The sequence below is a fragment of the Anolis sagrei genome, chromosome 6 (assembly GCF_037176765.1).
Source record: "Anolis sagrei isolate rAnoSag1 chromosome 6, rAnoSag1.mat, whole genome shotgun sequence".
Lineage (NCBI taxonomy): Eukaryota > Metazoa > Chordata > Lepidosauria > Squamata > Dactyloidae > Anolis > Anolis sagrei.
The window spans coordinates 26,597,099-26,611,441 of record NC_090026.1 but is presented as its reverse complement, the minus strand read 5'-3'; the positions used below and the strand labels follow the sequence as shown (position 1 = coordinate 26,611,441).

Genomic DNA, 14,343 nt, shown 5'->3' with positions numbered 1-14,343 from the left:
GGGCCTTAAAAGTCTGAGAGTTGGTTTTATCTTTTGTGTCTGATAACAATCTATTGATTGGGTGCTGTGTTATATCTAAGGAACTCTTTTACCTTGGATATTTACTCTACATCCCTTTTCTTCATTCTTCTTCTTCTTGATCTTTTAGTTCTTATCGAGAAGCCAAGTCATGATGCAACTTAAGAAAGGATTAACTGTGACCCTTCAGGTAAGAACATATTTTGTTCTAGCAAATAAATAGGTGCATGAAACTTGACAGAGCCAGCAATATTGGAAATCCAATGTGGTGTAGTGGTTTGAGGATTGGATTATGGTGCTGGTGAACAAGATTTTGAATACTTGTTTAGCCATGGAAATTCATGTGGTGAACTCAGACATGTTAAATGTTCTAACTCTCAGTGAAAAGCAAAGGTAATCCTCCATTGATTTAGGATCCACTGGTTGCTTCGATACTCAAGTTTTCAAAAGCATTATATGCTGATATTTGCAAAACGTTTGGAAAGGACCTACCAGGAGAGGCAAGATTCTGACTTTTTCTCTCTCCACCCACAAATTAATTGAGATTTTCTGGATACTGAAGTAAACTGAGGACAAAGAAAGGAGGAGGAAAGAGAAACGGGAGCATTTTAAAAGCAACTGAAAAGTGGAACAATAAGAGGATTAATTTGGAATGTCTCTGCCAATTCAGGATACTTTGAGCCTTCTCCTATATTGGAGCAGTAGTCTAATAATTTACCATGAGTGAGAATGGGAAGAGTGCAGGTGATAAATGTTTCTTGGGTCATAGCCCTACTGGGAATCAGGATTAGAAGAAGACCCAGAAGCCTTGGTGAAAAATGTATACCATACTTCTGCTTCAGCAGGCAACAAGCCCCCTCCCCCTTTAAAAACCATGCATCAGCATTTCTTTGCTATGCCTTTGCTTCTTGGATTTTATAGACTGACTAAACAAATAAACATTTACAATGTTTTCATTTTCTCTCTATTGCAATTCTTTATCATCCCATAGCTTCAAACAGGACACAAACAGCAGATGTGAAAAGTTAACATCCATCCAGGAAAAGGGTCCAATTAAGGACAAAGATCATGGAAGAGATCCAGAAATGATGATTTAACATTTTGCCTTATTTTTCAGAAGTTCATTCCCAGATACCTGGGTGGAACATTTATTTTAACAGTTTTGTTTTGATTTTTTGGTCTTTTTGTTTCACAGACTTTGACATAATAAAGAACAAGAGCCACCATAAACATTGCTGACTTTAGCTGCATATTTTAAACTGCAATTAAAAATAATTTATTTTATACCGAAAGAGTCTTACTTTCAAGTAAACACGAGAGCTGAATTACAGCCATAATATAGTAACCATTGCTGGGTTGTATAATATAGTTAGCTGTTTATTTATTTGTCATATCAGAAGCGAACCGAGGGTACAGTTGCAATGTATTTTCAAAAAACCAAAGTTTAAAAAACTTGGCATTATAGTAATTGTTCTTTGACCAGTAGCTGGCCACTTGGAGTGCCTCTTGTGTTGCTTTAAGAAGGTCCTCCATTGTGTATGTGGCAGGGCTCAGGTTGAATTGTAATAGGTGGTCTGTGGTTTGCTCTTCTCCACACTCGCATATGATGCACTCCTCTTTATGGCCCCATTTCTTAAGGTTGGCTCTGTATCTCATGGTGCCAGATTGCTGTCTGTTCACGCCTGCCAGTTGCCCAGTTTTCTGTGTGCCCAGGGGGGATTTCCTCATGAGAAGAGGGCTCAAACCATTCATGAAAAGAGCCAGTTTGGAAAGAAGAATATTCTGAGTATAGAGGTCTGGGTAGTACCCATTTCTCCCATTTCATATGTTCCTTCTTTCCTTTTATTTTGGGTGGGAGCATGAAATGGGAAGTTCTCCCTCGGAACAAAAATAAGCTCAGTATGAAAGAAAATGGGAGCGGGTACCGTTTCCTTGCCTGCTTTTCAGACCACATGGAGCTCCTCATGCGGCCCATGGAAAATTGCTATTTCCCCCGGAGCCCTGCCTGTTGGGCCAATCGGGGGAGAAGAATGCCATCTGTCTCACTTGCTGTCTACCTCACCCACCGCTGTTCTGCAGACAGAGGGGAAAACATCACAGAAATAGTGGTATCTTAAGCTCTGTCTTTAAACTCAGTTCTCTTCTGCAGATGGATGGGAAAACATCTAGGAAATAGTGGCATCTCAAGCCATGTCTGAAGAAGGAGGGGAAAGCATCACAGGAAAAGTGGTATCTTAAGTAACTTTGATGGTTTTGATACAAGTCGTAATGAAGGATATAAGGACAAACCATGCCATTGCCAAAAATGATGAGAAAGGGAGGGAAATACCTCCCACCGGAATTGCCGTCAGTTAAAGAAGAAATGAAATAGTGGGTCTGGACACTGGGCTGTGTGTGTGGTGTGTGGAGCATCTTTGACATTTGGCAAGAAGGAATGGTGCCCTGCCCTGCCTCACTCCTGCTCCTCCTCCTAGATAAGTTAGAGGGCAAGACCAGAGGGGAGAAAAGGGGGATGTTTTTAAGATTTTAGTTATAGAAAAATATCCCTAAAAATCAGGGGATGACCCAAACATTATAAAACTTGGTGGGCTAAGAGTGGTAGATGTGCCCTCCTTGTTTGGTGATTTTCACCCCTCTATCCCTAACACTGAGGGGAAGGGGAACCTGGGGAAGCCCACCCATTGTCACCAATATACCAAAAATTAACATATTTTTGATATGGAATGAAAATGCTCATTCAGAAAGGTGCCCGTTTTTGGAAGGCGCTAAAAAATGAAAGCTAATCAAACAAACAGAAACAGATAGGGATTCTATACAAATGCAGAAGTGTACTGGTTATTAACCTGATGATGCAACCTCAAGAATAGTATCTGTTTTCAGTGCTGCTTTATTCAAAGATCTGTCATTGGCCTAAACATTTTTTATATCCAAAACAGTAAGAGCTTCCATTTCTAATCTTAGGACCACTGAAATTTGGTGAAATGAATATAATTCCATTGCTATTACAAGAAATGGAGGGTAGAAGGTTAGCTTTTGTAACAGATCTTTTAAAAATGTACAAAAAGCAGTTCATTTAATACTTGAGATTGACAATGGTGAGTTTGAATATGACCCATATCAGTTTTGATGTTAATAAGCGAATAAATGCTTATCGTTTAAAACAGAAGGCTAATGTTTAATATACAACCATGAAAGTTGACAACTCTTGAGAGATTTTTATTTGTGGGTACTGTACACCCAGTTTCTACAGCTGAGTGGGGATCTCAAACCTGATTGCCAGAGTCATAGTCCACTACACCATGCTAGAGTAGTTCACTTTTTACGTGTAAAAACAATTTGACATCCATCTCCCATATTTTAATGGTCTTCAGAAAAATCCCTTCTAGTGATTTGGGTTGTAGTAGAAATAAAAGAGTAACAACAGTTTCCATTATTGCTAACACCCATTTTAATGAGTTATTTTGGAAGCCTGCTACTGTACTTTTAAAATAAGAATATCAAAAGATAAAATTAACCTTGGTGCATTAAAAACAACCTACGTCTAAGGAGACTGTGATCTCCCCATGGGAAGGCATAATACAAGGGAGAAGGTTCATTCTGATGAAATATCAAAGACCATGAAGTTGATAACACATTTGGTTAAGAATGAACTGAAGTCATAAAGAAGATGAGGTGAAAGGATGAAGTCCTCGTTCCAAAGAAAGACATAGCTGAACGGGTAAATGGAATTCTAGCACCACTGTCTCTTTATAATAGTAGAGATTATTTATAGTAGAGATGATTTAAAAGGTGAATATAATATAGAATCAAATTATTTTTGAGGAATGATAAAGTAGTGGGTTATCTATATCTGCTTGTATCTTATTTTCAGTCTCATCCTCATATGTAAAAATCAGTCTTGGGAGGAGACAGGATGGATGAAGATATTTAGCCTGAGATCCAATATGTTATAACTAGAGTGTTTTATGTGAGAAGCTGAGCTGAAAACTGTATTTAGCAATAAAGGTTTACTGGATAATCTTGCACTAGCCGATACGTGCTAGTTTGTCCTATTTTACAAAGTTGTCAGCAGTTTTCCAAGGTGCTGAATCTAATTTGGGTTCAGCACTGTGGATAGGTCTTCTAAAATTCTTTCTCAAATTCAGAATAGATTCACTCCACTGTAGCATTCATTCATTCATAAATATTTACATATTGCTTCGATCGAAGAATTTCAGAGAAGTGTACATTTATACACACACAACATGCTTCAAGAGGTTCAAGGAAAAATGTTAGGCTAGGCTAAATAATGAAGGCCACGTGAAAACAAAGAATATATGGAAACTTCAGATTTCTACTGGAAGAGCATTTCTCATAGCACTATATCACTACATTCATTCTGAATATGCTATCTTTGTTATTCAGCTGAAATGGCAATTTTACTACAGAATTGGAGGTGAGAAACTTGATTATGAGAACATGAATATATAGCAAGATACAGTAGGAATTCTAAAGAAGGAGGGGAAGATAGTATTCTATAAATATAACCCTCTTTCATTTAGTGAATAAACTATATTGAAATAAAATGAATGTATTTCTAAGTAGACATATGTAGGAATGTGCTGTTAGTTCTCAAACCATCTAGTTCAGCATTGTACACGTGGATTAGCAGTTGCTTACCAGGGTTTCAAAGGGTCGTGGCCATTGCATTCTGGACATGACAGGGTTGTATGTTTTCTATTGTAGAGTCATTGCTCATCCTTTCACGAAACTTTTAGGATTTCATATTTTTTACAGGGAGATCACAGAGCCATTCTACACATTAATTTGATTGTGGTATTGAAATCCTTCATGGTATCACTTTAGATTGCAGATAAAGGAAATACAGTTTTGAATATTCCCTCATGTTTTGCACTGACTGTCAGGAACAGGTTTCTTCTATCCATTTCTCCTGATATGCTAGAAATAAAGTTGATGTACTATGTGGGACTAGATCTATTGATATAGATAATGGAAACAGAATGGAAAAAGCCAAGTGAAAGAAATAAGATACCACAGAAACTGGCTGCTGTATTTCAGATTTGTCAACCTTGCCTGGCCAACTCTGATTGATCTTTGAAAAAACATAATTATTGGTCTAGCACATTGACAAGGTTAACTTAATGTTTTATCTACTATGTCATGTTGTATTGTAACGTGTTTGTATATTGTTGGCATCAAATTGCTGCCATTGTAAGCCACCCTGAGACCCCTCTTGGGGATTGAGAAGGATGGGGTACAAATGTTTGAAATAATAATAATAATAATAATAATAATAATAATAATAATACCTAGTAGCACCAACTAGTTCCAATCTGGGGTAGTTATGTCCCAATGTACCTGAAAGTTTCAATGATATGAAATACAAATTACAAGGTGTGATTCCCATTTTCATTTTAATTGCAGTTTTGTATCTAGCTGTTAAAAACAGGAAGAGGGGAAAGACAAATAGCTTAATTTCTATGTCAATGTGAATTTCTACATGTATTTACATTAGATTTCTGCATTACTAGTACTAAGGTATTTCTAGGGTAAAAGTTCTAAATATAGTCCCTTATTTTTGCACATTATTTTTTTACTAGAAAATGGGCAAAATCCAGTATTCCACTGAGAATGCTATAGGAATATATATATTTGTTTTCCACTGATTGTGCCATGAAAACCAGAGTTACATAGGAAAGGGAGCATGTATTTTTCCTTTCCAGTTATGCATTCTACCAATGAAATATTATGACCAGATTTTCTTTTAACCTAGTAGAATATAGACCACAGTAAAGTCAAGACAACAAATCAATCATGGATCCAACCTGCCCCCACACTATTTTAACTGCTTGGAAGGTAAACTGGCAGCACACAGAACAGATTGGAGACTATATAGTTGAATCAAACAAGAGTTTATTAACTAATAAGAATTTTAGACTTTCTCTTCTCCTGAGTCTCACTACAAAGTCTTTATGAGGAGAGGTAAAGCCTTTGAGAGATACACACAGTTCTGGATGAACTGAGGCTCTTGAATTTTTATTTCTTCTTATTGTCTCTTTCTTGTATGGTGGTCAACTGTCTCTAAGATGGTTTCAATATTTAACTCTGTCTGGACTTGAATATAGATCCAACTGAATTTGAATATAGCTTCAACTGGACTTGAATATGGCTCTGACTGGACATGTTATTTTGTAGATCTTGTGGCCTTCCTTTTTCTTCATTTTCGAGTCATAAAAAGGCTGACTCTTCCAAGAACAGAAAGTGCCTTGCCTGAGGCTCCGCTCCTGAAGGAATTCTTAAAGGGGCAGTGTGACCAAGGCTTCAAATGCAAAGAGGCTATTTGACCCCCCAAAACTGTACATAAAATATTAATTAATTAAAAAGGGCTTTGAAAAGAAGCAAGGGAGCGGAGGGATGATTTATTGTTGCCACCAATTTGAAAGGAACCAGTATTCAGGAGATTTTACCCCAGTTCCCAATTTTAAAAAGAACTGGCCGATTTGCAATGGAGGTTGCCGATTAGGAACCAAATTTACCATCAAGTTGGAAGGGAGGCTGTTCAATTGCACCTCCTCCTTTATTAAGAAAGTAATAACTTAGTAGTAATTACACTGTATATACTGTAGAGTGACTGGAGGGAAGAATGTAGATTTATTTGGTTACTTTTCCCTGTGTTTCTGCCACCACGTGAGGTAAGTTGTAATATTGTGAGAAATGGCACTTTAGACACAGAATAGACGGAGCTGAGGCAATCTTCATATAAAAGTTAACAATTTTATTAAGTACACAGCGTGTGGTTGCAAGATGTAACTTTTCCTTGTTGCACTTGGAATAATACTTGTAACTTTAACAGTTCATTCTTTCAAGTAACACAGTATCTTTCTGACATAGAGCACTTGTTTCAGACAAAGTTTCAATACAGGGATGTTTCCCTTGTTTGATCCTCCCTAGATCAAATACTAAGTAAACTATTCTTTAGCCTCTCCTTAGACTAAAAGAATACCAGCTCTGTTTCACCATTCGGCTGCACTAGCCTGAGAAACTTCCAATAGCCAAACCCAGCTTTTCAAAGCCTCAAAGCTTTGCTTCACAAGTCACTCCACCACCTTTCCTTTCCTTCTCTCACAACTCCTAACTCCTCACTCCTCTGAACCTAACTCCTGACTCTAGTGAAACTAAACCTGGACTACTCACACCTCTAAACCTAAATCCTAACTGATTTTTAACTGTCATTTTTTCAAACTCTCCTCTCTAAGCTCCTTCCACCTCCCTCTCTCCTGCATCAGTCTCCATGGCAACGCACATGGAGGACTCCTCTGACTTAGGCTGCTCCAGCATTACTGCAGCCAATCTAAACACAAATACAGTTAAAATCATACAATTTATAATCAACTCTTGTACAGGCTTAACTAGGGGTAAACAGTAAGGGTCTTCATGGGGTACAACAAAATGCTTTAATTTTTCTCAGTGCAGATGAAAAGAAGAAAAGAGTGGGTAGTGAAGTCATGTAACTACATTTTAACAACAAAGCACCTTAGCTATCACTGGTAAAGAAGACCAGTGAACAGAATGGCAGTGCCATCCTAAGCACATCTGTTCTGAAAGTAAGCCCCACTAAGTTCACCACAGCTTATTTCAAAGATTGCAACTTTATATTACTTTTAAGTTCTTTGTGTGGGGGTACCTCTTTCACTGTGGGCTTTCCTACCTTTCAGCTTAATTCAATCTTTTTTCTAAGTAACATAAAATATTAATGGGAAATTAATTAAAATTATTCTTATTCATTTGTAACATAATTTATCTTTGCAGGTGTGAACTGCCACTATGGTCGAAAAAGAACAGGAAAATCAAACAGCACTCACTGAATTTTTACTGCTGGGATTTGGAGATATTGGAAACTTGTGGCTTCTTCTCTTCTTCCTCTTCCTCCTGATTTATATTGTGACCACAATTGGCAATATTCTCATTATTGTGCTGGTTGTGGTTGATCGGCACCTCCACACTCCTATGTACTTCTTCCTGGGTAACCTGTCCTGTCTGGAGACTTGCTACAGCTCCAATATCCTTCCTCTGATGCTGGTTAACCTTCTCAATGGAGGTCAAGGAACCATCTCAGTCACTACCTGCATGACCCAATACTACTTTTTTGGTTTCTTGGCAGCTTCTGAATGCTATCTTCTAGCGGCAATGTCCTATGATAGATATGTGGCTATATGTAAGCCATTGCTCTATTCAGCACTAATGAGCCACAGAGTTTGCTTCCAGCTGGTAGCTGGATCTTGGATCTGTGGTTCATTGGCTATTAATATAACTATATATTTAATGAGCCAGTTACAATTCTGTGACTCTGGTAAAATCAACCATTTCTTTTGTGATTTCAACCCAATATTAAAGGTGTCCTGCAGTGACACACACATGATTAAGCTTTTAACTACTTTTCTAGCAGCTGTATGTTCTCTACCTCCTTTCTTGTTGACTTTGGCATCTTATGTTTATATCATATCTACCATCATGAGTATCCCATCCATAAGTGGGAGGCAAAAAGCCTTTTCAACCTGCTCCTCACACTTGATTGTGGTATCTACCTTTTACGGCACCATAATGATTGTCTACATGTTGCCCAAAACTGATGCACTGCGAGACCTCAACAAAATCTTCTCTCTTTTTTACACAGTCCTGACACCTTTGTTCAACCCCCTGATATACAGTTTGAGAAATAGGGAAGTTAAGGAGGCCCTCAAGAAAGTTGTCGTTAAATTGTGTGCATTTGAATGCATGCAGGGCTGTATGTTAATACACTTTTTTATTTAGTTCCAGCTTTGTTCCCACTGCATGTTTTTTTCCTTGTGTGTATGCTTGAGAGACTACTGTGATTTCCAAAATATATTTATATTGTCTTTTCTTTTTTGGAAAAGAGGTTCCCTTTCTCCTTCAGATTTCATATATTCTGCTTTAATAAATATTTGCATAGACTTGAGCTGAAACTGTGATTCAATTTCATTGTGCTAGAATTCACATTTGGAAAATGGGGAGATATTATTTTCTAAAAGGGTCCAATTTATATCAACATTTAATTTTGTTTTCTTTTTAATAGACAATTTACAGGTATTCATCACATGTCAAATTTTCATACCAACCAGAAGGAATTTGTTTGCATTGTAATAGTAATAAAACTTTCATACCCTGCTCTCTCTCCCCAGAGGGACTCAGTGCGGTCATGTCAAATCCAATTAATGACAAATCTATCATAGGGGTTTTCTTGCCAAGATTTGTCCAAAGCTGGTCTGTCATTGCTTTCCTCTGAGGCTGAGAATGTGATTTCCTTAAGGTCATCCAATGGATTTTTATTGCCTGAATAGTAGGGTTGGATAGGTTCGTTCAGCAATGACTGAAATTCAGAAAAAAACATACGAACTTGGACATCCGATATGGGTTTTCAACCATTACGGAAAGGTGTGTGTGTGGGGGGGGGGGGGGGGGGGGGAGGAGGGGGAATCTGAATTTGAACCACTTACCTTTTTTTTTTTGAAATATTTGGATGTCTCCCTAGTTTATTTTTATTTTCATAACCATTAAGGCACTTTGGTAAAGGCAAAGGAATTTTAAAATCTCATTCTTTCTGCCAGCACTGCAAAAAGGGAAGCAGTGGGTGTGGCTAATCAAAGCCATCTTTAACTGTAGTTTGGGAAGGCCAGACCCCCAATGGTAGAGATTGCAAAAGACCTTGCTGTTAAACTACAATGCACACCTGTTCTACAATGCACACCTGCTAATAAGCCAAAATGTCTGAAGGACCCAAAAATAGCTGCCTGTAACAGTCATCATCTAAATATAAAATAAACTGATTGAATCTACAAAGGAGTCTAAAGAAGGCAGCAAAGCAATATGCAACTTTTGCAAAGCCAAGAGAACATAAACTGCTTAAAAAACCAATCATTTTAATTTTGCCTGATTGCTATGAACAAAGCACAGCTAGCCAGCCAGACCTTTACAGTCAGTAAGCAATGATAAAATAAAAGTAAAGTAAAGACCGGCCAACGAAACAGGAAATTACACTTTCAAACCAGGAACAGATTTTCTCTATTATTAAAACAAGTCTTTTATAAAATTTTTGAAAATTCATCAAAAACCCATGGATAAGTCAAAAGTTATGAAATTTGGTGAGTTAACAGTGGTTCATGTGTTCTACCACTGTAGCAAGATTAATCAGGATTCATCTAAAAATGAGGGAGGGAGAATCCACTGAATTTTCCCCAGGGCCAGTGCTGTTTTTCCCTACTGAGCATGCACATCCACATTAATGAAGTGATTTGGAAGTTTTGGAAGTTTTGGAAAGTTTAGAATTTTTTTTAAAAAAAATCATAAGTGACTAGAATTGAACCACTAGTGCCCCCTACATCTGAAATGAGTTTTGAACCATTTTTTTTATCAACCAAGCCTACTGAATAAAGATGCAAATTCTGCTCTCCCAGAATGCTGATATCACACTCAAACCACAATATCTAACTGGTTCCAACACTATGCTGGAGAAGAGGATAAACCTTTCTTTATTTTTTACATAAGTTGGGGAGAGGATGACAGAATATACTTCTTCTGTCACTTTATCTTGTTGTTCTCCACTGTTGTTGCTTTCCACTTCGGGAATTATTGGTAAGTAGAGAGTAGAGAGAAAAAACAATCAAAGACTACAGAACAATATAATAACTCCCCTCATTATTACACAGAAAATCTAGTTCCACCAAAATTAATGGGGTTGGGGAGAGAGGCAAAGTTCTTATGGGGAAGCAATGCTTTCATTCTGTCTCTCACAGGGGCACTCTTGCTATAGTTTAAAAACAGTGTTAAAAAGAGTACACAGTTCCCCTGTGCTAAAATATCAAAGGAAATTATGTATTCCTCCAAGATGAAACAGGTTACAGAGCGGACCTTTAGTCCCTGAGAATATAAATATAAAATACAAATGTTGTTAGATTGAATATATAGCTATGTAAACAGAATACCTACCAGCATTTTTGCTGACAAAGATTACAACACTGCTTATTATTGAGGAGACTTCTGAAAGGTAAGTTCCCCCCCCCCCCCACTTACATTTATAGAACAGGATCAATTTTCTGATCATATGATTTTAATGTTTTGCTACATACAGTTTTGCTATCTACTTAACCTAAAGTTGTGATAACAAGTGAGATCTATAAGGCATGTCTTGAACCATATTGCTCAAACTTATCGACATTGTCCTTGTCATTTTCATAAAAAGCAAAGGATGTGATTTCTAGGTTCTTGTGGGTTTTTTCGGGCTATAGAGCCATGTTCTAGAGGCATTTCTCCTGACGTTTCGCCTGCATCTATGGCAAGCATCCTCAGAGGTAGTGAGGTCTGTTGGAATTAGGACAATGATTGTCCTAATTCCAACAGACCTCACTACCTCTGAGGATGCTTGCCATAGATGCAGGCGAAACGTCAGGAGAAATGCCTCTAGAACATGGCTCTATAGCCCGAAAAAACCCCCCACAAGAACCTAGTGATTCCAGCCATGAAAGCCTTTGACAATGATGTGATTTCTTTTTGAAAAAAATCTTTTTACAAGTGGGACTTTTCCTTAGTCAGTCTACTACTTTGGATCCTTGACTCCCCCCCCCCCTTTTCTCCATTTTACATTGTGTCTCATTGTTAGTCCCAAGCATAGAAGACCCATTGCATTAACAAGATTTGCCTTTCTGTTGACCTAATACAATACAATACAAAAGTTTATTATGGTCACTGACCAGCACAAAACAAGGCATAAGCGTCCTGGGAAGGGGAAACACAGTGCCCCAGTGAAGCAGTTATTAAAAAACAGATTAGAAAACAGTTTAAAATCAAAGTTTAAAAACCCAGGTTAATATAACAGATATGGAAGTGAAGGGGAAAAGATAGGAGGGGGGCACTAAAGTGAACATTACAAGTCTGGTGGTATTTCAGCTGTAACAGGTTGCTCTAACTACGTTCCCAACAGGTTATCTTGCAGGGTCCTCCATCACCCATCTAATTTTAAGTGCTTCAGCGCAAAACTTAATAACACTGTAAGTTATTGTAGTACTACAGTATGAAAGCAGTAGGGTGGAGTAGTATTTTTCAGTGTGCCCTGGACATTTTAGAAGCCATGGTGTAATGACTCATCATTCAATTGTTGAGTCAGTGGATCTACTCTCTTTGGGAATAACTCACAGAATGTTAATCTTTTAGTGCATTTATTCGGGACAAATAGATAGAAAGGGTTGACTGTAAGAAATAAGAACACCAAAACATTTGGATGTTTCTTTAGGGTCCTTTCCTGGGTCTTTATAATCTGATCTAGATCATAACATACTGCACTCTCTATTCACACAGCCTTACACTAATGGAGCAGAGATGCACTAAAATCTGAATTGAATTGAATTGGGGGAAAAAAACCCAAAACACACCCCATCACAACTGTATTCCTAACGCTTTTCAAAAACAAGGAAGTATTATGGTATCCCAGAACAAACAGTTTTAATAATATATACTGAGGGCAGGTGAGTGAACAAGCAAGCAAGAGTCTACCACCCATTTTGTGAGATAATAGACCATTAAAAACAATAACTCTCATGATTCTTAGCATTGAATCATGGCAGCTAAAATGGTGACAAACTGTATGAATTCTATAGTGTAGAGATATCTTTAGCTAAGCTTGTGTGTGCAAAACCTGAATTTGTTAACAATACTAATCTGAAAACTCATTTCAATAGGATAGTGTAAATATCCACATGTGAACTTTATGCTGAGTCAAATGTTACCCCTGACTTACTGCAAAACCCCAAAGCTTCCTTAAACAGAAATCCCATGTTTCGTGGCAAGCAGTTTTATTGGGAGGATTGTGCACCTATTCCCACCCAATAGCTAGGCATACAATGATGATAACCATGTTGAGATCTGCACTTTTGTACTCATTGTGCATCTGGCGATGGCGGTATGTGTTACAGGCGCTTCTTCGATCCTTTCTGCTTATCATGAAGCATATGAGAATAGCTATTCAAGGCAGTTTGGAATCCTTAACGTAAGGAAGGAGGGGTTTTGAGCACTACCTGGGGAGGAAGACGATATCTATCCTCTGCAGCTCCTCAAAAAAGGACACATTTGAGAGATACTCACAGGTACATGTGCAGGTGTCCCTACCCTAACTGAATTTTAGTATATAAGTATCACTCCAAAGATTAAATGTATCATTCCACACAGTTCCAAGACTATGAATTATGAATGTCTCAGATTGAGTCAATTCTGATTTTAATTAATCTCTTCCTATTCTTTGTTTTTTCCCCCAGCATTTCAGATCTTGCCTACATGTCTCCCTACCAAAACCTACATGGAGTAAATAAAACCATGACCACAGAATTCATTCTCCTGGGGTTTAGTGGTGGCCAAGGAGTACAGATTCTGTTACTGCTGCTATTTTTGGTGATTTACATGTTGACCATCAGCGGGAACCTCCTGATAATTCTTCTAATTGTGTCTGATCAGCACCTTCACACCCCCATGTATTACTTCTTGGGAAACCTGTCTTGCTTGGAAACTTTTTATAGCTCAGTCATCCTGCCCAGAATGCTATATAGCCTTTTAACAGGAGACAGGTCTATTTCCTTGATAGGTTGCATCACACAATTTTATATTTTTGGCATCCTCGTCACTACAGAATGCTTTCTCTTAGCTGCCATGTCCTTTGATCGCTATCTCGCCATATGCAAACCATTGCACTATACTAACTACATGAATGACAAATTGTGTATCCAACTGGCTGTTGGCTCCTGGTTAGGTGGGGGTCTAGCAATCACCATAACAATATCTTTTATGTCACAGTTAGTCTTCTGTGGCATGAATGAGATAGACCACTTCTTTTGTGATTTTGGCCCAGTGATCAATCTGTCTTGCAGCAACACCAGAATAATTGGCACCTTGGTTTTCATAATGTCTTTTTTGTGTGCATTTCCACCTTTTCTATTGACTTGGGTGTCTTATGTTTGTATCATTACCTCAGTTTTGAGAGTCCCATCAACCTCTGGAAGGCAGAAAGCTTTCTCTACTTGTTCTTCTCACCTGGTTGTGGTGACAGTTTTTTATGGAACTCTGATTATTGTCTATGTTGTACCAAAAACAAGCACCCTGAGAGAACTAAACAAAGTTTTTTCTCTTTTGTACACTATGTTGACTCCTCTTGTCAACCCTCTTGTGTATAGTCTAAGAAACAAAGATGTTCAGGAAGCACTAAAAAAAATTCCTTCAAAACTTGCATTTCTTACTGGAATCAGGAATCCACAACTGTTGATTTGA

The 14,343-nt window shown here is 37.9% G+C and overlaps 2 protein-coding genes across 3 annotated transcripts; both read left to right on the top strand.

Moving 5' to 3' along the window:
* The first annotated feature begins 143 nt into the window (after positions 1-143).
* LOC132778051 (olfactory receptor 2AP1-like) lies at positions 144-8,990 on the top strand. Of its 2 annotated transcripts, none has more exons than XR_010910146.1 (2): positions 144-208; positions 1,010-1,272. XR_010910146.1 is itself a non-coding variant. In XM_060780664.2 (2 exons), exon 2 carries the CDS (start codon positions 7,843-7,845, stop codon positions 8,827-8,829), a length of 987 nt encoding a protein of 328 aa, XP_060636647.2. In that variant the 5' UTR covers positions 151-208; positions 7,828-7,842; the 3' UTR covers positions 8,830-8,990. The 2 variants fall into 2 exon arrangements, 1 of the variants encoding a protein (XP_060636647.2); XM_060780664.2 differs by lacking the exon at positions 1,010-1,272 and adding an exon at positions 7,828-8,990 and having other exon boundaries at positions 151-208.
* Positions 8,991-13,359: 4,369 nt separating this feature from the next.
* Positions 13,360-14,343, top strand: LOC132779611 (olfactory receptor 2AP1-like). Its single transcript, XM_060783292.2, has one exon. The coding sequence runs from the start codon at positions 13,360-13,362 to the stop codon at positions 14,341-14,343; it is 984 nt and encodes a 327-aa protein (XP_060639275.2).

Excerpts from the sequence above, each read along its gene's own strand:
- LOC132778051 (XM_060780664.2), top strand. The coding sequence starts at position 7,843 with ATGGTCGAAAAAGAACAGGAAAATCAAACAGCACTCACTGAATTTTTA.
- LOC132779611 (XM_060783292.2), top strand. The coding sequence starts at position 13,360 with ATGTCTCCCTACCAAAACCTACATGGAGTAAATAAAACCATGACCACA.